This window comes from Nomascus leucogenys, chromosome 13 (assembly GCF_006542625.1).
Source record: "Nomascus leucogenys isolate Asia chromosome 13, Asia_NLE_v1, whole genome shotgun sequence".
In the NCBI taxonomy this organism is placed as follows: Eukaryota; Metazoa; Chordata; class Mammalia; order Primates; family Hylobatidae; genus Nomascus; species Nomascus leucogenys.
In genome coordinates this window covers 100,312,871-100,337,765 of record NC_044393.1, presented here as the reverse complement: position 1 = coordinate 100,337,765, position 24,895 = coordinate 100,312,871, and the positions used below count along the sequence as shown (strand labels likewise).

The following is a 24,895-nucleotide window of genomic DNA, read 5'->3' as shown; positions in this document are numbered from 1 at the left end:
AGAGTTTATATTTTAACGTTAGGTAACCCAACTCTTAAAAAAAAAAGCAGTTAATTATAATGTATTTGGCAAGTCCCATGGTAAAAATAAAGTTTGATTAAGAGGAATTGGCTGACCAGGCACAGTGGCTCATGCCTGTAATCCCAGCACTTTGGGAGGCTGAGGTAGGTAGATCACTTGAGGTCAGGAGTTCGAGACCAGACTGGCCAACATGGTGAAACCCGATCTCTGCTAAAAATACAAAAATAAGCCGGGTTCAGTGGCATGCACCTGTAATCCCAGCTACTCGGGAGGCCAGGGCAGGAGAATTGCTTGAACCTGGGAGGCGGAGATTACAGTGAGCCGAGATTGCACCACTGCACTCCAGCATGGGTGACAGAGCAACACTCCGTCTCCAAAAAAAAAAAAAAGGAATTGGAAGTACAGACGGGTGTTTAGGGTCCATATGAACAGAAAGCAGTATTTGAGCACAGATTTTAAAGAGGTGAGTGAGTGAGCCACTTGATTACCTGAGAGAAGAGCGTCCCAGACAGTGAGGAAGCCAGTGTAAAGGCTCTGGGTGAGATTGTGCTGAGCATGTTTGAAGAGTGTTGTGGAGACCAACAGAGTGAGCAGAAGGGACAGTCAGAAGGTGAGAAGATGAGAGATGTGAGGACAAGAAGGGCGGCTCAGTATATCTCACACAACCATAAGGTGATGTGTCAGTAGTTTGTGCTTAATAGCAATGGAATGGGAGGCCATTGAATGTTCCTGAAAAGAACACCATGATCTTATTTATATTTTAAGAGGAACACTCTCCTATGATATAAGTAGATGATTAGGTGCAAGAGTTATGACAGGTAGATCAGTGAGAAACAGTGGTCCAGGTGAGGGGTAATTGTGGCTTTGAAAAGGTATGTCTTTTGTGGCTGGGCTCGGTGGTTCATGCCTGTAATCCCAGCACTTTGGGAGGCCAAGGCGGGTGGATCACCTGAGGTCAGGAGATCAAGACCATCCTGGCCAACATGGTGAAACCTCGTCTCTACTAAAAATACAAAAATTAGCTGGGCGTGGTGGCAGGCACCTGTAATCCCAGCTATTCGGGAGGCACAGGCAGAGAATTGCTTGAACCCAGGAGGCAGAGGTTGCAGTGAGCCAAGATCGAGCCACCGCACTCCAGCCTGGTGACAGAGTGAGACTCCATCTCAAAAAATAAATAAATAAATAAAAAGATATATCTTTTGTATGTTCTTGATAATTTTTGTTTTGTGGTGTGTTTTGGGTCTGTGTTACCGGGAGAAACACTTTCTGATGCTTGTATGTAACTGATTTTCAGATACAGTTGAACAGGTAATTTGATTTGGGGGCTTGGAGTTTGCAAAGAAATAGTCCGTATGCTTAGGAGGAATTGATCAGATCAGCATTAACAAGAATTTCGATTTCTGAGGATGTTAAAAAATGTCTGAAAAAGGTTTCCATAGTCTCTTAAATTTGGGAACTGCTCCATTTCACAAAATATGAAAGGTTTCTTGATAATAGTACACATTGTTTCCCAAATTATGAGATTATAATACCTTTTAAAAACAACACAAAAGACCTTGGAAGGTTTTCCTTGTGACTACCACTTGTAAACACTGAGAAATGGTGATATGTTTCAATTTCATATTTTCTCATTGACTCGTATCAGGGTAAAAGAAAATCAGTTGAAAAATTACCCTTGTTTTTTTTAAATTTACGTGATAAAATAGCCCATCTGAATTTACTGATTTGTCCTTATTTTTATTGAATATGAAAAAAGATTGTTTAGTGTGTTGGATGTTAAATGCTAAGACAATTTTAGAATTTAAGGAATTGAATATACAGTATTTTCATGACTAGTCCCTCATGGTCATTTACGTGTCAGGATCTCACATCCTTTGCAGAAGGAAAGGTACATTCCTAGGGATAAAATAAATGCATGTTACTTGGACAACATTTTTGCTTTCTGTTTGCTAAATAAAAATCCCTTTTAAAAATTTAGTATTGTCACATTTTGCCATATTAAAAATGTTTTAGATTACTATATTATCCTGAAACTACACATACACACACCCCCCTAAAATAAGTTTTATGGTATTTCATATGCCTTTACAGGAGAAAAAATAGGAAAAGAATACAATCATCATAAGTTCTTATTATTACATTATGCTGAGATTTCTAATAACGCTGCCCTTTTCTGGGTATTTTGTATTAAACCTAAAATTTGTGATGTTTTAGACTGTTTCACTAACGTGTTTTGATAATGTCTCAGTACTCTTGGGAAAGCATTATAAAGTAGTGGGCAATGATGAAACCTACTCTGGATGTTTTTAGGAAAAATTTTTTAACTTCTCTAATGCTAGTGTTCTCATTTATAAAATGGGTGAACCAGGATGAGCCCATAGATTAGTTGTGCTGATGAGGTGCAAGGATGCATGCCAGGCACCCAGCACTGGCTCTTCCCACACATGGAGTGCTCAGTAACTGTGAGCTATTAGAATACAAGTGCTCAACCAGTGCTTCAGCAATTGTGTTCTGTGTCCAACAGAACTCAACAGAATCCCACGCTTGTCTTTATATGTGAATTCAGTTCCTTTTGAGTTAGTAAGAAATTATGCCTGTGTTGGGGTAATTGAACTTTTAGGATGAGGGAATTGTCTGCCACAATTATTCTCTGAACTTAATGTTTCCATGTCTTTTTCTTCATTTTGGAAGTTGTGGAAAAATTATAATGAAAGAGTATATAAACTTTTACCTCTGTATTATAGCATATCTGACAGTTTCCTTTATTAAAAAGTACAATACATTAGGGAGAGACTTGATGAATTTAAAATTAAAATTTGAAAACTAGTATTGACTATAAGTGATCTTCAGCTGTGCAGTTTTCAACCTGAGGTTGTCAGAATGTAATATTACACATTGTATTACACACATCTACAGAATCCAAACTGTGATGTTCCTGGAGTATTAGAACAATACCTATGACTTTTCGTTTCTGTTGATTTTTAACTCTTCTAATAACCACTTCTTTAAGAAAAGTCATACATCATCACTTTGGTGTATCAGAAACAAATTCCTTATGCAATAAAAGATACTTCTTTCTCATTCACCTACTGGGATCTAGAAACCCTGTTAGTGCAAGAAAAAAATCCCAAACCTCAATAAAATAAAAACACTCTGTCTCAAGAGTGGAAACACAGCACATTTCCTCTCAACTGGTGGTCCCAGATCGACCATCACAGTGTATGGATGTGTTTGGAGGTGTGGGAATAGGACTGCACTGAGGCCCTAGAAGGCCAGCAGGTGGGGCAGACTGAGTGGAGGGAGGAGACTGGCATTCAGTAACTACTGGAGAGTGGGAAGAGTGAGGTAAACTCTCCATCTGGTGAAGGTGGCTGCTTCCTTGAGGTTTGTTACTTTCTGTAATGTTAATTCTCTCAACTTTTAAAATTTGATTTTTAGACAAGTTATGCATTCAAATGATTTAAAATTGGAAAATAATAAAAAGGTAAACAGTGAAGTCTCTCCATTTCCTCTGCCTTCATGCCCCCAGTTTACATCTCCAGAAACCTCAGAGGTTTCTTGTGTAAACTTCCAGATGTGTTTTATGCATGTACAAGGAAATGTGTGTGTGTGTGTGTGTGTATTTTGTGTGTGTGTGTATATATATGTATTTTTTTTTGTTCCTTTTGTCTTAGTACTTTTTACTGTCTTTCTTTTTTTATAGCTGCAAATATTCCTTTGTATGGAAGTATAAGCAACTTAATTTACCAGTTCTTTCCCCTGTTGATAGACCTCTGGGTTTCTTTCAATCTTTTACTGTGAATAGTACAATGAATCACCTGGTATATTTATAATGCTGTACGTAAGTGGGCCTGCAAAGGCGAATTCCTTGCTAAATCCAAAGACATAATGTATTTGAAACTGTTTTTGGCAGGTAGGATATGTTTTTTTTTTTTTCATTTATTTTTATTATACATATCTGAGGTATACAACATGCTTTCTATACATAGTGACATGATTACTGTGGTCAAATAAATGTCTGTATCCTTTACCTTCCATAGTTACTCTCTGTGTGTGTACACCTAAAATCTCTTTCAGCAAATTTTCAGTACACAATATTATTAACTGTGGTTCTCATGCTGTGTATTAATTTGATCTCTAGAATTATTCATCTTACCTAACTTCAAATTTGTATCCTCTGACCTACTTCTGCCCATCCCACCCATCCCCTACCCCCAGACCCTTGATAACCACCATTCTACTCTCTATATATTCAGCTTCTCACCCCCCTGCCTCCCATTCTGCTTATTAAGTGAGATCATACCTTATTTTTCTGTGTCTGGCTTACTTTATTTAGCATACTTTCCTCCAGGTTCATCTATGTTGTCACAAATGGCAGTATCTCGTTTCTTAAAGCTAAGTATTCTATTGTATAGTTAAGGTCCTCATTGTCATCAGTAGGTTCTTAGAAACTCTGGTTAAGAGGGGAAAAAAGTATGACAAAACTGATTTTTTTTTTCCATTTTGCATTATACCAAAATTAGATTGAAGGAAACAGTGTTACTTGAGGACCTGCTGTATGTTCATTTAGCTTAACGTCTCAGTTCCCAAGAACCTATTGATGACATTAAGGGAGGACTTAATATATGTATATACACACGTCACAATTTCTTTATCCATTCATCTGTCCTTGAATGGGTAAGTAAATTGTCCATTAGGACACTTAGTTTGTTTCCATATCTTGGCTGTTGTGAGTAATGCTGCCATGAATGTGGGAGTGCAGATGTCTCTCTCAGATGCTGATTTTATTACCTTTGAATATATGCCCAACAGAGGCATTGTTGGATCTTATGGTAGTTGTCTTTTTTTTAAGGAACCTCTATACTGTTTTCAATAATGGCTATACTAATTTACATTCCTATCAACCGTGTGCAAAGATTTCGTTTTCTACACATCCTCACCAACACTTATGTCTTTGCCTTTTTGATGATAGTCATTCTAAGAGACATGAGATGATACCTATTGTGGTTTTAATTTTCATTTTCCTCACGATTATGATGTTGAGCATCTTTTCATATGCCATTTGACTATTTGCGTGACTTTGGAAAAATGGCTATTCAGGTCCTTGCCTATTTAAAAATCCAGTTATTTGGGTTTTTTTTGCTACTGAGTTGTGTGAGTTCCTTATATGTTTTGGATTTTAACCCCTTATCAGATGTGTGGTTTGCCAATATTTCCCCCTAATCCCTGTGCTACCTTTTTACCCTGGTTTTTTTTATTTTTATTTTTATTTTTATTGCTGTGCAGAAGCTTATTTGCTTGATGTAGTCCCACTTGCTTATTTTTGCTTTTGCTACCTGAGCCTTTGGTGTGATATCCAAAAAATCATTGTCAAGGAGGATATCAAGGAGTTTTTCTCCTATATTTCCTTCTAGGAGTTTTATGGTTTCAGGTGTTAGGTATTTAATCCATTTTGAGTTGCTTTTTATGTGTGATGTGTAAGATAGGCATCAGGTCCAGTTTCATTATTTCGCATATAGATACCTAGTTGTTTTCTTACCAATACTTATCGAAGACACCATCTTTTCTCTATTGTATCTTATTGGACTTGTCAAAACTTAGCTCGTAATATATGCTTGGGTTTATTTTTGGGCTCTGTATTCAGTTCCGTTGATCCATGTGTCTGTTTTTATGCCAGTACCATACTGTTTTGATAACTATCACTTTGTAATATAACTTGAAATCAGGTAGTGTGATACCTTCTACTTTGTTTTTCTTTCTCAAGATTCTTTTGGCTATTCAGGGTCTTTTATGATTTAATACAAATTTTAGAATTGTGTTTTCTATTTTTGTGAAAAATGCCTTTGGAAATTTGATAGGGATTGCATTGAATCTGTAGATCACTTTGGATAGTATGGACATTTTAACAATATTCTTCCAATCCACAAACATGGGGATATTGTTATATTTATTTGTGTCTTTAGTTTTTTTTCTGTTTTTTGAGATAGAGTCATGCTCTGTTGCCCAGGCAGAAGTGCAGTGGTATGATCTCAGCTCACTGCAGCGTCCGCCTCCTCCTGGGTTCAAGCATTTCTGCTGCCTCAGCCCCCAAGTAGCTGGGATTACAGGTGCCTGCCACCATGCCCGCCTGGCCAATTTTTGTATTTTTAGTAGAGACAGGGTTTCGCCATGTTGGCCAGGCTGGTCTTGAACTCCTGACCTCAGGTGATCTACCCGCCTTGGCCTCCCAAAGTGCTGGGATTACAGGCGTGAGCCACCATGCCTGGCTGTGTGTCTTCAGTTTATTTTGTCAATATTTTATAGTGTTTAGTATATAAAGCTTTCACTTCCTTCATTAAATTTGTTTCTAAGTGTTTTATTCTTTTTGATGTTATTTTAAGTGGAAATGTTTTCTTGATTTTTTTTTCAGATCATTATTGGTATAAAGAAATGCATCTGATTTTTGTAAATTGATTTTGTATCCTGCTACTTGACTGAATTCATTTATTCTAGTAACTGGAATTTTTAGGGGTTTCTACATACAGGATCATGTCATCTGCACACAGGGATAATTTTACCCTCTTTTTTCTGCTGATGCCTTTTATTTCCTTATGTGATTGCTCTGGCTAGGTCTATGTTGAATATAAGTATTAAGAGTAGGCATCCTTGCCTCGTACCAGATATTGAAGAAAAGCTTTCAGTCTTTCCCTGTCGTAGGTTTGTTTTTGAATAGGCAATACCTGTGCATGATACAAGAAATACAAAGGTCTTAAGAAGAGTGAACAATGTTAAGTTAGTCTACCTTTTGGCCATCCCTTCCTTGGAAAGAACCAGTGTTTTCTTATAACTTTCCAGAGATTAGTCATCTAGACACAAGTATGTATATATGGGAGAATTTCTCATATTTGGGTGATACGGTCTTTCTCCTTTTCTTTTCTTTTCTTTTCTTTTCTTTTCTTTTCTTTTCTTTTCTTTTCTTGTCCTGTCTTTTCTGTCTTTCTGTCCTCGTCTCGTCTCATCTCTTCTGTTTTTTCTTCGTTTCTTTCAACGGAGTCTTGCTTTGTTGCCCAGGCTGGAGTGCAGTGGTGCAATCTCGGCTCACTGCAAGCTCTGCCTCCCGGGTTCATGCCATTCTCTTGCCTCAGCCTCCGGAGTAGCTGGAACTACAGGCACCCGCCCACCATGCCCAGCTAATTTTTTGTATTTTTAGTAGAGACAGGTTTTCACTGTGTTAGCCAGGATGGTCTCTCTCTCCTGACCTCGTGATCCGCCCGCCTCAGCCTCCCAAAGTGCTGGGATTACAGGCGTGAGAAACTGTGCCTGGCCGATACAGTCTTTTCCTTTATTGCAGCCTGTGGGAATCGGAAGGCCCTTGTGAAGATGTTGGTTAGAAGAGACTTTAGCCTTCAGTGATACCACTTGTGTTAGGGCACTGTATGTGCTACTTTATGCCATTTGTCTCAACATGTATGCTTACTGGTGTCACTATGAACCTCATCAATAAAAGTGCTCTCTTGGTTTTTACTGTCCTTGTGTGCATTGTTTCAGGTGAAAGGTGGTCTTTGTACTAGATCCAGTGCTATCCTTGGCCACAAACCATTACATATGATTAATTTTGGGATTTCCTCTACATCATTCTGGAGATCATCTTCTGTTCTCTCCTGTGTTACATGTGTTTTCTGCAATTTCATGAATTTCTCTTTATTTCTTCCCTCAATTTGGGTGGAACGTATCTTCCATAGCTCCCTGACAGAGAATGTGTGGAAGGTAAGTTTTGGGCATTATATACTTCTGAAAATGTCTTTATTTTACCTTCCTACCTGACTGATATTTTCCAGATTGGAAATACATTTTCATTTATCATTTTTAGTCAATTGATCCACTGTCTTTTAGTTTCTAGTATGTGAAGAACTCGGTTCTTTCTATGTGACCTGTGTTTTCTTGGAAGCTCTTAAGATTTTAGGAAATTCTTTGTCCTCAGTGTTCTAAAATTTCATGAGGATAACGTCTGTTTTGTCTATTTTTGATTTTTAAAATCTGTTTTGTTAGGCACTGAGTGGTCTCTTTCAGTCTGCTATCTTATATCCTTCAGTGGTAGGAAATGTTCTTGAACTATATTATTGATAACAATTCCCTCTCTTTTTCCAGAATTCTGCTTTTCAGATGTGAAATGTACTCAGTTTTTCTGTTTCTTTCCAATTCATGTCCTTATTTTATCTTCCTCTATGGAGTTTTGTTTTTATTTCAGTTATTTATTTCAAGAGCTTTCTTTCCTTCCTTTGAATGTTTCTTTTGTAGCATCCTATTCTTGCCTCATGGGTATCTGATATTATCCCTCAGTGGATTTTAATCTTTTTTAAGGTTTTTTTTCTTCCTACTTAGTCTGTTAATTCCAAATTGTCTTTTATGTTCTCAGGTCTCTGTCTTTTATGTTACAGATCAGGAGTGTTACAGATCTTCTGGCTTCCATGGCCCACATTGGAAGAAGCATTGTCTTGGGACACACATAAAATACACTAACGATAGCTGATGAGCTTTTTTTAAAAAAAAAAAACTCATAAAAAGTCTTATAATGTTTTACGAAAATTTATGAATTTGTGTTGGGCTGCATTTAAAGCATCTTGGCTGCAGGTTGGACAAGCTTGTTATAGACCTCGTCAGATAATCTTTATGGTACATGCATGATTAAAAGTGAAGAACTAAAGATGGAGACTGGATAGATAGTATTTTTATTTTTAAAAAAAGGAATTAAGTAGTTGACTAGAAAGCTTTGAGTATGTGGTGGTGCTTGTCGATTTGTAAGTTTAGTGGGGTGATTTGTGCTGACCATTTGGTGAACCCTCTGGTTTCAGTATCTTTAGATGTTCTTCTTATACTGATCAGGTTCCCCACAACAGTCTTTTCAAACCTCATACTTGGAGGCTGGAGATCTGGCTGCTAGCTTTCTGAGAATTTAGTGGGGAAACGTGGGGTCCGGCAGTGGGAGCAGGATGGGGTTGTCCACATTTAGTATGCCCATATTTTCTTGGTCCTATTTTCAATCTTCATCCCATTGTTCCGTTTAAGGTCACCCAGGAATCCTACATCCCACGAATGAGAGTAGCAGCTTCTCAGTGTGTAAACCTAGGAAGCAGGTATAGGGAGTATGACTTCTGCAGATAATTAAATCTCTTGTTGCTTCGGTTTTCTCCCACTTATTTCCAAAGGTAGCCAGTTTTCCTAGTTTCTCAGCCTTCTGAGGGTTGTTATAAACTGGATTCTTTTTTTCAGTTCTTTCTGCTCTCAACTGAGAATTTGCCTTTGTTAAGTTTTCTCCTTTCCTATTGTCTTTTTTTTTTCTTTTAAGGAGATTGGGTCTTTCTCTGTTGTCCAGGCTGGAATGCAGTGGTGTGATCATAACTCACTGTAGCCTCAACCTTCTGGGCTCAAGCAATTCTCTTCTCCCACCTCAGCCTCCCAAATAGCTGGGATTACAGGCATGCCACCATGCCACAGCTTGATTTTATCTTTTAAAAATAGATTATTTCAGTGTGTTTTTAGTCGGGTTTCAGGAGAATGTAATTTTAATATATGAATTTAGTCTGCCACCTTAACCCAAAATTCCCTGTCATAAACTTTTAGGTGGGTTTATTTGAAGGTAAACAATTGGTATTGTCATCTTTGGTGCTTGTTTTTTTTCAGTAATTTTCTTTTTTCTTTTTTTTTTGAGAGATGGAATTTCACTGTTGTTGCTCAGGCTAGAGTGCAATGGCACGATCTTGGCTCACTGAAACCTCCGCCTCCCGGGTTCAAGCAATTCTCCTGCCTCAGCCTCCTGAATAGCTGGGATTATAGGCGTGTACCACCACGCCCAGATAGTTTTGTATTTTTAGTAGAGACTCACCATGTTGGTCAGGCTGGTACGGAACTCGACCTCAAGTGATCCACCTGCTTTGGCCTCCCAAAGTGCTGGGATTATGGGCATGAGCCACCGTGCCTGGCCTATAAACTTTACTTTTCATGGTTTAGTCATAAGTCCATAGCCATTATCAGATTGTTACGGAATTGGCCTCAAATATAGACCAAATATAATAAAAAACGAAAGACAAATACCCTGTTCATGCCATTACAGAAATGTCATCTCTAATACTGAGAATATTGAAGGAGTTAACAACTTGATTTTAAAATGTATTTGATAAATATGTCTTTTTCCTGTAGTACAATGTAAAGCATATATAACTTGGAAAAGTTTGATTACCATAGTGTTAAAATAGCATTATCTAAAATAGCATTCTCCAAGCATTCCACTTACCTAATTCAGTGAAGTGTTTATTGAACATGTATTAGGTATCCTACTAACAATACATCTGTTACTAAGAAAATCTGTGTACCTGTTCTCATGGAGAACATAGTCTAGCAGGGACACAGATTTTAAAGAACCAATAAAAATGAAGCATGACATTCATACATAGGAGCATACAGCTGTTTGACATAATCTTATCTAAATATCAGGAATTCTTTAATACAGTGAACTTTAGAATAAATCCTGAAAGATAGGTAGAAGGCAGAAATTGGGGAAGATAGTGGAAGAAAGAGCTTGATACATTCAAAGAACTGAGTGTAGTTCACTGGTGGGAGTGAGATGAAGCTGGAAAGTTTACAAGAGACTGTTGTAATGGGCCTTGCAATTTGAAGTTTGAGGGCATTGGGAAGACATGAAAGGATTTTAAGCAGAAAATTGATACATATTTATAGAAAGATCATTTATGCAGTAATTTAAAGAACTGATTGGAGAGAGGTAAGCTTTGAGGTGGGGAACTAGATAGGAGCATGTTGTATTAATAGTGAGTCATCTGAGGTTGGACCAAGATGGTAGTAGAGAGTGATAAAATGCATTTCAGAGGTATTGAGGAGTCTTGATTGTAGGAGGAAAGAGATTAGGAATGATTAAGGTGGTCTTCCAGGCCTCTGTCTTCTCCAGGTTACATTTCCATGCCTTTTAATGATGATAGGTAACATGGGAAAAAGGAGAAAGTTTATTTTAAATTAGTAGTTCATTTTGGATATACAGTTTTCAGTAACTAGTTAATATTCAATTGTAGCTGTGGTTGAAGCTCAGAAGAGAGTTCTAGTCTAGAGACCTGGACCTGAAGACATAATAAAAAGCAAGTGAATTTGTTAAGTGCAAATGGATTGCACTTAACAGAACTCTTTCTGAGTTCTGTGTTCCCCTTCTCTGATTGTTTTATTTCATGGGAACACTGCACTGAGCAGCACAATTTCTACAACCAGTTGGGGCTTCTTCTATCTCCTTTCATACTTTCCCTACCAACAGGGATGTACAATTAAAATGGCCCAGCAACAACCCTACTTTGTATTCCCCATTATGTAGGGATTATATATTTGATAGATTTTTCCAGTTTTGTGTATATATTTACTTTTTTCCAGAAGGAGAACTTATGGATTGTGACGGAAAATCAGAATCTAGTCCTGAGCGGGAAGCTGTGGATGATGAAACTAAGGGAGTGGAAGGAACAGATGGTGTCAAAAAGAGAAAAAGGAAACCATACAGACCAGGTATAGTGCCTGAGGTAGACATTTCAATATCATCAACACTTGGTTAATTTAAGAAAAATACAATACTGAAGACTTCAATTAAATTAAATATTCAGGATTGAGAACTGTCTAAACAAAAATATGTGCATAGAAATTAAAGAACTAAACTATTTGAATATGACTTTTTAGCTCAAGAGTTCTTTATTTTGAATATGTGAATACTTCACAATGAATCATTATTGAATGCCTTATCCCAAATGTTAACCATTTTATTAAATGCTTTACTAGATTGGCTTTTCTTCCTACTTGGACTTCGAAGGCCATTTATATAGTTCCTCTGGATGTGTACTTCTGTAACGCTTTTAATTTTCTGTATTCACTTTCTAATATCTTTTTTTTGAAAAAACTTATTTCAGTGTTTATGCAGGGGTGCCAGTAAGTATACAGTGTGAAGGGGAACAAGACAGAGTTATTATGGCTCCTAGAATTTATAGTCCAGTTAAAAACCATGACTGATTAAACACTCATTTCTTATCTGCCTCAGGAGTGGAGAGAAAAGCGGTCTTGCTTGTCAGTTTTATTTGCCTTATTGGAAAAAATTATTGAAATTGTCACAATACAGAAGTTGTAGGCTTTTATGCATTTATTTAAAAATTTTTTTCCCGCTTTTCACAGGTGTTGAGTAGGCTTTCCTTAGGCAGTTTATTAATGTCTGTTTACCAATGAGGTTTTAAATTGGATTCGTACAATCTTTATGCTTCTGATTGCTTATATTTTATTGGTAAGAGTGATCTAAATCCCTTTTGATATGTAAGGAAGAACTTTCTTACTTCATTCGTATTCCGTGAGACCTTAAAAGATAACCTGTCTTTTAAATAGGTCATATCTACAATAAGGACCTAAGATTAGTTGCTTCTAAATCATTTTATGAAAATGATTTCATTTCTTCCTAATCATGAGGCTTACAAGTGTACTTTTTTACACATTGCAGATTTCTTCCAGGAACTTGTATTTACTGTTTTTTTTCTTTTCCTCTGCCTCACATGGAAGTCAACCCTCTTACTGAGGGACCCATTAGGTCACAGAGTATATTGCTAGACAGCAATATCATTTCACAAAAGCTTATAGTGTTGACTGTGTACCAGACCTCTATTCTAAGCACTTCACTTATGTTATTTGTCCTTTTAACATATGTATGAGAAGCTGCTTTGCCTTACCCCCATTTTTAACCAGTGAAAGAACTGAGGCATTGAGAAGTATTTAGTGAGTAAGCAGAATTACATAGTCTGACTCCAGATTCCATGCTCTTAACCACAGGGCTCTATGTGCCCCATGTATAAATGCCCTCATATCTTGGAGTACCAGACACCATCCCCCTGATATCATATCAGTCAAAGAATATTTGTGTCATCGAGGTAGTTTGTGTCTTCTATCCTCCAGCTAATGTACCAGTTAGCCGGTTAATATACAGACACAGTCATCCATCACTTAAGTTCAGAGAAATACATCATTAGGCATTTTCATCCTTGTATGAACATCATAGAGTGCACTTCCACAAACCTAGATGGTATAGCTTACTACACACTTAGGCTGTATGGTACGCTAAATGTATTTTAAAAAAGTGTGCTATGGTGTTATAACTACGGTGATGTCTGTACATGGTGGGAATTTTTCAGTTCCATTATAATCTTACGGGACCACTGCCTTAACATGCAGCCCTTTGTTGACCAATATCATTATGCAGTGCATGACTGTTATTTGATGTATGAGCTACTAATATTTGTCAAATAGATAAACCAGCGTAACTTAGTGTTTGATATTTACACTGATACTGTTTAGAAGAGGAAGTGCACACAGGTCTTTTTGTATTCTGTTTGATAAGTGATAACAGTGGCTTTGTCTTTTTTTTTTTTTTTTTTGGTTTTTAACTTCTATTTTACCTAAAATCAGGTTATATTTAGATTAGCACAGATTTAATTTTGGAAAATGACTTACTATTCAAGATAAAGCAGTTTTATCCTATGTACTGTGGAAATGTAGGGAGAAATTATTTATCAGTTTACCCAATTTCTTTTTTGGATAGGTATTGGTGGATTTATGGTGCGGCAAAGAAGTCGAACTGGGCAAGGGAAAACCAAAAGATCTGTGATCAGAAAAGATTCCTCAGGCTCTATTTCTGAGCAGTTACCTTGCAGAGATGATGGTATAGTACTGACTTAAAAAAAAATTTTTTTTTTTCATGTAACCCCTTGGTCTTGATATTTCTATTGGAAAGAACTATCCTAAATAATGTTACAGTCAATAAGAGGCTTATTGCCTCTTACTGTTTCTCAATAAGAGTCTTATTGCCTTTTATTGATGAAAGGATTTGAGTGCGTATAGAGTTCATATCTGTAATACAGTAATCAGGTTTGATAAGGAAATGGTTTAAATCCAATAGACTTTATTCTTCTGAGATTTTTTGACAAGCTGTTTTTTCCTGTATCAAATTATTAAATATATTTTCTATATTTAAATATAAATGGTTTAGGGACTGAATATCTTAGTTACATAAGGTACTTTCTGGTCATCTCCAAAGCCTTTCTTTGACTGCTTTAGCTACTTATCATATAATTTGAAATTCTCAAGTGACAGTGCACCTCAATTGTTATCTGTCTGTCTGTCTATCTATCTAATCTTAGGGTCTCACTATGTCATCCAGGTTGGCATGCAGTGGCACAATCATGGGTCACTGCAGCCTTGCACTCCTGAGCTCAGGCAATTCTGTCCTCAGCCTCTGATGTAGCTGGAGACCACAGGCACACACCACCATGCCTAGCTAATTTTTTGGCTTTTTGCAAAGACGGGGTCTCACTTTGTTGCCCAGGCTGGTCTAGAACTCCTGTGCTCAAGTGATCCTCCTGCCTCAGCCTCCCAAAGTGCTGGGATTACAAATGTGAGCCCAGCTGATATCTAAAATAAATTTTGTTTTTGAGACAGTCTGCCTCTGTTGCCCAGGCTGGAGTGCTGTGGTGCCGTCTCAGCTCACTGCAACCTCCGCCTCCCGGGTCCAAGCAATTCTCGTGCGTCCCAAGCAATTCTCGTGCGTCAGCATCCCGAGTGGCTGGGATTACAGGCTTGAACCACTGCATCCAGCCAGGAGTTTTTTTTTTTTTTTTTTTGCTATTGGTGGTGAGCAGGAGGTGGCGAGTGATGGTTTGTGTGAAGGTGTATTTCTTATTAAACTGACCCTGAGCATGGAGTCCCTGAAGGACTCACCTTTATGCAAGTCACCTCTGGCCTGTCTGCCTTGGAGAGAGGCCTTAAGCTTTGTCTTCTATTCCCTGTTCCTCACAATGCTCTGAAAATTGGAGTTTGAGGTCGTTGGATTTCAGCAAATTTCGGAGAGCTTTTACTTTTTTGCTTACTTCTGTGGTTCCTTATTTACCTTAATTTTTGTTTTTCATGGATTCCTTATGTTCTGGCTAGGTTACTGGTGCATTTAAAAAGATTGTTGTAAAAAATGTTTGCCTATTTCTAGTTTTCAGAAGAGTCAATTCACTTAATGTAGTCTGGTGGTAGAGTGCCCATATTGATTTTCAGAAGGGATGTGCCATTTGCCCTGCCGTTATGAAGCATCTGAGAATATCATTTGATTGTTTATTTGTCAAATTTAAGCTGTGTTCTTCTTTGCTAGTTTCATAGTCCCCAAATTTATTTCCATTTCTGATTTCAAGAATGAGTGTTCATTGCATATTTATTAGCATATTCATAGTCATGTTTTCACAATGTGTATATCGTACAAATAATTTATAATAAATTTCTGAGCTTGGAATTGCTATATTAAAGGACACACTTTTTCTTTAAGGTTTTTGTTGAGTATTCTCAATACACCCTACAAAAAAGTTATACCCACAGAATTTCCCTTAATAGTTTATAAGTTGCCATTTCCTCATACTCATGAGCTTTGGGTATTTATTATTATTATTTTACTCTTTAACAAAATATGTTTAAATAAATACGTTTTTGCTTTGTAAAGAAATTGATTATTAAGAAAATAGGAAACATGCTAATACTAAATAGACATGAAATGAAAATTTTACGGCACTTAAAAGTAACAAACTTGATTTGAGATTTTTTTGTTCAAAAAGCTTGTTTGTTTATATGAAACTGTGTGTATGTTGGTAGGGTATAAAATTACCTTCAGTGGGTTTGTCTAGAAATTTTAAATGCCACATATTTATAAATGTGACTGTTGTTTCAGGCTGGAGTGAGCAGTTACCAGATACTTTAGTTGATGAATCTGTTTCTGTTACTGAAAGCACTGAAAAAATAAAGAAGAGATACCGAAAAAGGAAAAATAAGCTTGAAGAAACTTTCCCTGCCTATTTACAAGTAATATTTTGCTTTACATTATTTTACATGGTTCGTTAATTGAGGAAATAAACTGTATTGAGTTTTAAAACATAGGTTTGTTGTTTTTGTTAATATTTTACTTGTTTTGTTTTCATTTAGTCATCATAAATGCCATTTTTACCTTCCAGGGGTCCATAAAAATTAAATTTACTTTTTTGTGTGCTTTGATGCTTGTCATAAATTGCTTTTTTAATCCCAGTTGTTCACTTGTAAGTATTCTATAAGATGTAACAAGGACACTTTGCGATAGGAAAAACTCAATCTTCCAAGCCATTGATAGCTATGTATACCCCACACCCAAGTTCTGTTGAAATTTCCTTTGCCAATACAGGTTACATTAATTACATTCATTGATTAAAGATAGGCTTTTCAGCCAAAGTTACAGCTTTAATAATCATTAACCACTTTTAGAGGCCTGGAGAACCAGAGATTCTTTTTGTTTTCCAAAATACACATCAGAAAAATACCTTTCAGTATGAAGAAATTATGTTTGATAGATGTAGACTACAAAAAAAAATTTTTTCTAGTTCATCTTGTAAACATTAAGTCAGAGTTTAAGGCCATGTGATATGGAAACAGCTCAATATTAGAAATTGTACTGAGATTAAATATCTAGCTCTGCATCTAACTAATTGTAAATTCCTAAGCATGTTATTCATCCTTCCTGGTCTCTATTTCTTCATGTGTTAAAATTGAACTGGAACAGACTATCATTGAGAGTCCATCCTAATTTCAGTGTAGACAACTATTCATCTGATCTGTTCCTCCTAAGAAGCTATGGCTTACATAGATAACCTAGATAACCTTTCATTGCCTGAGTTGTATTTATTTTTTACATCAATTTTCCAGTTAGGTATTACTAGTTTAATTGGTTTTAAAATACGTTGCCTTTCAACTAACATACAACTTCCTCAATTTTCTTTTTCGTAGCTACTAGTATCTTAATGGCAGTGTTCATATTAGAGTTCAGCCTGTAAAGTCAGGATTTAAATACCATTCCACGACCAGTTAGCTGCGTGATTTTGTTCTCTTTAACATCTCTGTGTCTCAGTTTCCTCATTTGTGACATAGTAGTGCTTCTCAGAAATGCTCAGAAGTTCAGTAAGAGTATGTATGTAAAGTGCCTAACCTGTGCCTTATCTTTTGTATATCCTTCATAGATGTTTTTCCCCTCAATCTCTTATATCCTAGGTTTGCACCTTTGTTTTTTTTTAAACAATCATTTAATTGGTCAGGAAAAAAATCCATTTATAGTTTGGCTTACCTTTTTTTTTTTTCATCTTTGTTGTTGTTTTCTCCTGGGATTCCCTTTACCTCCCTTCTTAATAGTCCTTTCTAGGAATATTGTGATGGCAACCTGCCTTTCCTCCTATTGATCCTTCTGTAAAGTGTAATATAAATTTAAGAAGCTTTCTTTAGGTGTTTATGCAAGTATGAAAACTGGCCATTTAATACTTTGGCAAAAGAGTCTTTAAAATTATTAGGTCTAATTTCCCAATTACTGCTGTGATCTTAGTCTCCTGGGCTGTCTTGTTCCCCTGTTGCACATCAGTAACTTTCAGTGTGTGTCTGTATGTGTGATATGAGGGAGGCCTTTTTAATGGTACTGTTTTCTTGGACTTTTAGGGACGATGTGGATGGAGCCACCTCTTTATGTTATATAGGGAATGTAAAACCCACTAAATTAATAAGGGTGACACAGTTTTTGATAAACACCAGTAAAGTCATGAGTCATTAGAATTTTTGCTGATGATGATCTAAGATTCTCAAATTTATACTGAAGGCATTAAATAAATGACCTCTAAACTTCTAAAATGCTTTCTGCTGTTCATCATTTTTTCTAATGATAAAAGCATTGCTTATTATAAGAAATGAATCCTCTTCTGCCTGGTAGTCTAGTTTTGTGGATTTTTAGATTTTTCTTTTTTCTTTTTTTTCCTTTTTTTTTTTTTTTTTTTGAGATGGAGTCTCACTCTGTCGCCCAGGCTGGAGTGCAGTGGTGCAATCTCGGCTCACTGCAAGCTCCACCTCCTGGGTTCACGCCGTTCTCCTGCCTCAGCCTCTCCGAGTAGCTGCACCTACTCGACTACAGGCGCCTGCCACCACGCCCGGCTAATTTTTTTGTATTTTTAGTAGAGACAGGGTTTCACCGTGGTCTCGATCTCCTGACCTTGTGATCTGCCTGCCTCGGCCTCCCAAAGTGCTGGGATTACAAGCGTGAGCCACCGCGCCTGGCTGATTTTTAGATTTTTCATAGTGAGACAACTTTTTCATTTAAAATGTGAACATTTCAAATCAGATACATCATAACCTCCACCAGAGTTCACACACTCCCAGTCTCTTTTCTCAAAAGGTAGTATTGTTAATAATTTGGCATTTATCCTTCAGAAACTTTTTTATAATTTAGTTTTGCAAACTTATAATCATCTTGATTTGAATTTTCTAATTTTTTTTTGAGACAGTCTCACTCTGTCACTCAGGCTGGAATGCAGTGATGTGATCTCAGCTCACTGCAACCTCTGCCTTCTGGTGATTCTCGTGCCTCAGCCTTCCAGGTAGCTGGGATTACAGGCATGTTGGCGCATGCCTGGCTAATTTTTGTGTTTTGTGTAGAGTCAGAGTTCTGCCATGTTGCCCAGGCTGGTCTCTAACTCCTGGGCCTAAGTAATCTACCCACCTCGGCCTCCCAAAATGCTGGGATTACAGGCGTGAGCTACCGTGCCCGACCTGTATTTTATAATTTACTGTATGTATAATTCAACTAACTTTCTTTTAGTAATGTATTTTAGGGCTTTTTCTTTGATAACATAGAACTATATACTTTTTAAAAATTGTTGTATTTTGTAATGTAGGTGTCTATAATGTGGATAGTTCTATGCCTGTTGATAGACATTAAGGCCATTTTTACTTCTTGACATTACAAAATATGCTACAGTGAACTTTTTTGTGCATGTTTGGCAAGAATGTGTTAAATGTTGTATTGCAAAATTGTCCTGTATGCAGGATCCTTTTTCCAGATAGACCACATCGTAGGATATAGACTAAAGCAGAGTTCCTGGGTTGAAGCTGGGTAAAGGGGTGGACCTGTGCTTCCCTTTTGTCTTTGGTATTGGTTTTTGAGAAATTTTGGAGAGATCTTGGACTTGCAAGGAACCCAGCTTGAAAGTATATTGAAATGGAAAAATGTTAATATGCGTAAATAAATAGAAAACCATAAGCCTTTAGCAGCTGTAAATATTGCACACATAGTATGGCTAAACTGACTATAAAACTCTCTTTCAGATTAATGGTGTAAGTAGTCTTATAGTGTAAGCGTGGTTATATGAATCAATAGATTACAAATCTACCTGAAGTAAATATTAAAGCTGTAGATCAGAGTCTTATGCTGTCCTCTGCAAGTAATCTATAAAAATAATATTCATAAAGCTATTCTGCAGTTTCTAGAAATCTTTGGTATAATTGTGTGGTTTTATTTCCATAATTTTGTCTCTAGTAAAGCTACCAAAAAAATCTTATTTTTAAAATAAGGAGAATCTATATAAAATAATTGACAGGATATTTCTATTTTTTTATACTTCTGTATTCAGTTTCTGTATTATTAAATATAAACCTTTTCTGTTATTTCTGCTTCCTTGTCAAAAACCATGACAGAATAATCTATTGTCTTTTTAGAATTTTCTAACTAACCATTTTTATATGTGCTTATCTTCATCTAGGAAGCTTTCTTTGGAAAAGATCTTCTAGATACAAGTAGACAAAGCAAGATAAGTTTAGATAATCCATCAGAAGATGCAGCTCAGCTTTCATATAAAACAAACATGAACACAGGTTTCTTGGATCCTTCCTTAGATCCACTACTTAGTTCATCCTCGGCTCCAACAAAATCTGGAACTCACGGTATGTAGAATTATTCACAGATACTTTCTTTATATCATATAACATACATCTTCCTTTCAGTTAAATCTTTTTGAAATGTTTTTGTTTGGCCTCATATGCATTTTAAAAATCAACTGCATTGAAGTATAACTTACATTCAGTAAATGGAACTATTTTAAGTGGACAGGTGTATAAGATGTAGCAAGTTAATTTACCTGTGTAACTAGTAGCAACATCAAGAGTTGTGAAGGAAAACGTTTGGTTTACACTTTACTGAGGGCAATGTGAGGGGTTATAATTTGGCCAACAGTGACTTTTTGACTAAAAATCTAAGATAGATTTTTGTTAATCATACAGCTTAAATTCAAAACAGAGAAACCAAAATGGATGTGGGGGTAGTTGGGAACTTGCTGGCATACTATGTTACTACAGTGAAGTCTGTTGCCCTAGGTCATGGTTTCTTACTACTGACAGTTTGCGCCAGTAATTCTTCGTTGTGGGAGGGAGCCTTTCTGGTGTATTGAAGGATGTTTAACAGCATCTTTGGCCTCATGATGATCAAAAATATCTCCAGATATTGCCAAATACCTTTTGGTGGGCAAAATCACCCCCGGTTGAGAACCATTATCCTAAATGCAGTGCCTATAGGAACTATTAACAATCAGAGAAAGGTATGAGAACTTGATATATTTACAGAGTTACAGCAATGTCAGTAAGGCTCTAGGAGTTTAACTCATTGGGTAGGTAAGTGTCATGATCAGTGTTTCTCGCACTTCTCCCCTATGGTTCTGTCAATTGTAAATTATTGTTCTTCTGGTAAGCTTCCTTTTTTACCATTGATTGCTTTTGTTACTCAGTTAATTTTATAAACTCATTTTGAAAAACAATTTTAAAGCAATCTTCCACTGAAAAATGACTTTTTATGTTAAGTAGTTAATGCTTCATTAACTTGGCATTATCCTGAATTGAAATACTGACAGCTATTTTTGATTTTGACTTTTTGAAATAATTAGAAGCAATCTAACCCTGTGTTGGACACATGTGCATGTCCAGTCTGCCTCACTGTTGGTAGTGAGGTCCTGCTTCTTGTTTGTTCAATCTTACATATTTTTTAACTCCTACTTTAATTCTGTTGTTTTAAGTATTGACCTGCTCTTGTCCTCGTCAGTATGTTGTTAAAAATAATGTATAATGAAAGACCTGTGGGTCCTTTAAAGGATATTTTACGATAAAGTATATCTTACAACTATCATAACTAGCCACTTGAAGACTTAAATAGGAGCTCTTTGCACTTGAGTTTTAAAAGGAAAAGGAATGAAATTGGACAGAGAACTTATAGGAAAGATATTGATATAAGTTTTTTTTTCTTTATTTGATTATTTTTTCCACAAAAATACTGAAGAGAGAACAGTTTTACAATAAGGCCAAAACTTGGAGGACTAGAAAAATATACCCATTTCAAAACCTAGATTAATTGTTCTTTGCAATTAAACCACTCTTTTCACTTTATAATGGAAAATTAATGACTAAAGGCTTTTTTTAACCTGTCATTCATTATAGCCTGTTATATCAATTTTAATGATTTATTCAGATATAAAATCCTTTAGGTAGGGGCAAACTTGTAAAACAGTCTTTAAAAAATTAGTTATAATTGTATAGTAGAATTCCATTACTTTAAAACAAAAAACTGCTATATGACTCCTAAAAAAATTATCCAGGATTTTTTTCTTTGAACTGCAGTGTTGTCATTATTGAAATAATTTTCTCTAAAAAGTTCCTGGGTATTTGGGCATGTAAAACTTAATGTGATATGTTATATATGAATTACATTTTGAAAACTATATAATGGGAACAAGACTGTTTGACAGAAGTATTTGACCTGGAATATTACATTTATGCCTTCCTCCCCCTTTTAAGTAAAAATAAACTTGAGATGGATTAAAAATTTCAGTTTCTCTTTACTGAATGACTAATATAATTATTAAAGCTAGCCTAAACAAGAGTTCTAATAGTTTCTTGGTTAAGCCCCCAAACCCTTAGAATCCTCCTTGACTTTTCTTTCCCTTTCATTCATCCACGTTTGTCTCTGCCTTCAAAATACGTCCCAAAGCCAATCACTTGTCTCAACTTTCCTTAGAACCCTGGTGCTGTCATCACCTCACCTCTCAGACTGCACCAGTGCCCTTTTCTAATCTTGCCAGCCCCTCTCTAATTCCCACCCCTCATCTGCTCTACATATAGCAGCCAGTATGTTCCCTTTAAAATATTAGTCATCTCCTATCTTTCAGCCTCCCAACAACTTCTCATTACACTTCAGAATAAAACCCAGTCTTCCCCATGATCTCTAAAATCTTACATAATCTTGCCCTAGCTGCCTCTTTTTTATCCGTACCACAGTTTTTCTGACTGTTACCACTCTGGCCTCTCTTGTTGGCAAACCCGGCTTGCCCCAGGGGCTTTATGTCTGCTTTGCCTTAGTTTGGAGGGTTATCTCCATCTTTGTGCATATGACTTACTCCCTCATTTAGTTTTATGCTCAGTCATCTCCGAAAGGTCTCCATAGACCACTCTGTCTAACACAACATCCCTGCAGCTTATTTTTAATCCTTTTTCCTTGTTTTTTCTTTAAATAGCACTTACAGTGATGTCATTTATTTACTAACTCACCCTGAGAAAGTAAGCCCTCTGAGGGCAGGCACTTTGTTTCAGTCATTGCTGAGTGGGCAATGCCTGATACGTGATCCATAGACACAGTCCCGTGGGTAGTGAAATACTTTTTTAAATAAATGAGTGAATGAGTAATCAGTATGAACAGCAAAGCTGGAAGTAGTTACTAGGTGGTACCTGGCTTGTGCTCCATATGGAATTTCTAAAGGGTGATAGGTTTGTCTTTCATGTTTTAACTTTTCCTACTGTGTTTTAATTTCTCAGTGTCACTTTTAGACATGCCACTTTCTTAATGAAAGTTTTTTTTTTTTTTGCTTTGTTTCTTACAGCATTTATTCTGTTTCACTTTTATTGCCTACAGGTCTTTAAATTTTGTCTCAATATACATTAGTCACAAGACAAAATAGTCTGAATTTTTAGTAAATTTTTGTAATTCAAAACATTATCTCCTTTGCTATGAAAAATTTTTACTGTAAAATTAAGAGTCTCAGGTTTTTATTCTAGCACTTGCCTCACTCAGTATCTGCTGTACTCTAGGTTTTTAGCAAATGGCTTAATATCTGAGAAAATACTGAAATTTAAAAAAACATATTTACTATATTTAGGTCCTGCTGATGACCCATTAGCTGATATTTCTGAAGTTTTAAACACAGATGATGACATTCTTGGAATAATTTCAGATGATCTAGCAAAATCAGTTGATCATTCAGGTATATATGAATACTGTTTACCATTTTTCCGGTTTCTGATGTGAGCGAGAGGTGTATGATGTGTGGAACAAGTTTAGCCTTTTGTCTGTTTCCCAGTAACTTTGTTTTTGTTTTTGGCTTTGTTAAAGAACTCAGCATTTTATTTGATCTACCTCAGCTTTCCTGCTTTAGGAGGGGTATAGCAAGTTAGTTAATTTCTGTTGTCTTTCTAATTGCATCACATTTAAGGCATGTTGCCTTAAAGTCTTGCTGTATCTTGTTTCTTCTTTTGTTTGTATTTTCCCTCACTTCCTGCTCTTGTGGTAATCATCCATTTTATTTGGTTTGGGTCTTATAGGTCTTGATTTATGCACTTTCCAGGTTGAGAGCTCACCTTTTCCATTTGGTAAGAAACTGAGCAATGGATGACGGCTGACTAGAAGTAGTCTTCTTTTTTTATAGTGATTTCAGCTGAAACAACCTGTAGGTGCATGTTGTTTATCAGTAGTGCTAATTTGTCACTAATCCATACTTTGCTTTTCCCTTTTTGTGTGTGGCTAAAGCATAGTATAGCTGTACTGTGCTTTGGGTGACTTTCTCAGTAGTTCTTCTTTAATGAATAATTTTATTTTTGTTAATATGTGATTTATAATATTACCTAAATGTTGTAGAGCTAGTTCCTAATATAAGATCAAATAAGAACAGACTAAATTTTTACTTTTTAATAGTAATAATATTGAGAAAGCATGAAAAAAATGTAGATGATAAACCACTTTTACATGTGACTCTTACAAATGTGTGCTACAGCATGTTATAATTTTATAAAATGTAATGTACATAATTAGAATGTGCCTACAGAATACTTTAAAAATATTACCTATAATTGAAGTTATTTACAAAGGATAATATTAAACACTGAGAATTTTAGGGCTTTTCATTAATTTATATGAAACATAATCCTTTTTACATACTGTGCATAATAATTGAACTGTACATTTGATAACACTATTTTCCAAATTAAAGCAATTATGTGCATACTGATTTCTCATAAACTCCTATCTTAAGCTTTTTTGTTTTGGCAGAAGTTGGCAAGTTAAAATCAGATGTATTCTTTTATTCCTCAGGAAATGTTTTTACTTAAAATAGAACTTTATATGGCACTGAATACAAATATATTGTGCCTAATTTTTACTGAGTGACTCTCCAAATTGATATGAGAATTCTGATTCAGAATTACAGACTTTATGTCTCTATTTTAATCATATTGTTATATATTAAGTACAGGTAAATAGTGCTATACATTTTTGTGTGAGTATTCTGAATGTACCTTTAAATTTATTTTCCTTACTCTTGTAGATATTGGTCCTGTCACTGATGATCCTTCCTCTTTGCCTCAGCCAAGTGTCAATCAGAGTTCACGACCATTAAGTGAAGAACAGCTAGATGGGATCCTCAGTCCCGAACTAGACAAAATGGTCACAGATGGTAAAATATTTGCCCTACATCTAGGCTTTCTAAAAGACCTGAGTAAATATGATTTTTAAAGCTTTTTGCATGGTTATAATTTAACTTCTAATTATTTCTATGTCAGTTAAATACTATTTTGTATCAGTATATTGAATTAGTAGCTGTTAATGTTTCTGTTTTTTTTTTTTTTTAATTTATTCTAGGAGCAATTCTTGGAAAATTATATAAAATTCCAGGTAAATGTGTTTTGATTTTCTAGTTTATGA

At 36.0% G+C, this 24,895-nt stretch overlaps 1 protein-coding gene across 15 annotated transcripts in view; it reads left to right on the top strand.

Moving 5' to 3' along the window:
• The window catches only part of KMT2C (lysine methyltransferase 2C), a 306,019-nt gene that overhangs the window by 221,885 nt on the left and 59,239 nt on the right, over positions 1-24,895 (top strand). For 10 of the 15 annotated variants that reach the window (XM_030826214.1, XM_030826210.1, XM_030826209.1 and 7 more), the window contains 8 exons: positions 11,428-11,556; positions 13,619-13,738; positions 15,779-15,909; positions 19,647-19,827; positions 23,079-23,183; positions 23,521-23,568; positions 24,519-24,689; positions 24,833-24,865. In XM_030826214.1, coding sequence (XP_030682074.1) covers positions 11,428-11,556; positions 13,619-13,738; positions 15,779-15,909; positions 19,647-19,827; positions 23,079-23,183; positions 23,521-23,568; positions 24,519-24,689; positions 24,833-24,865 — 918 coding nt within the window. The remainder of the gene's footprint in view (positions 1-11,427; positions 11,557-13,618; positions 13,739-15,778; positions 15,910-19,646; positions 19,828-23,078; positions 23,184-23,520; positions 23,569-24,518; positions 24,690-24,832; positions 24,866-24,895) is intronic. The other 5 variants (XM_030826223.1, XM_030826217.1, XM_030826221.1 and 2 more) reach the window with 3 other exon arrangements.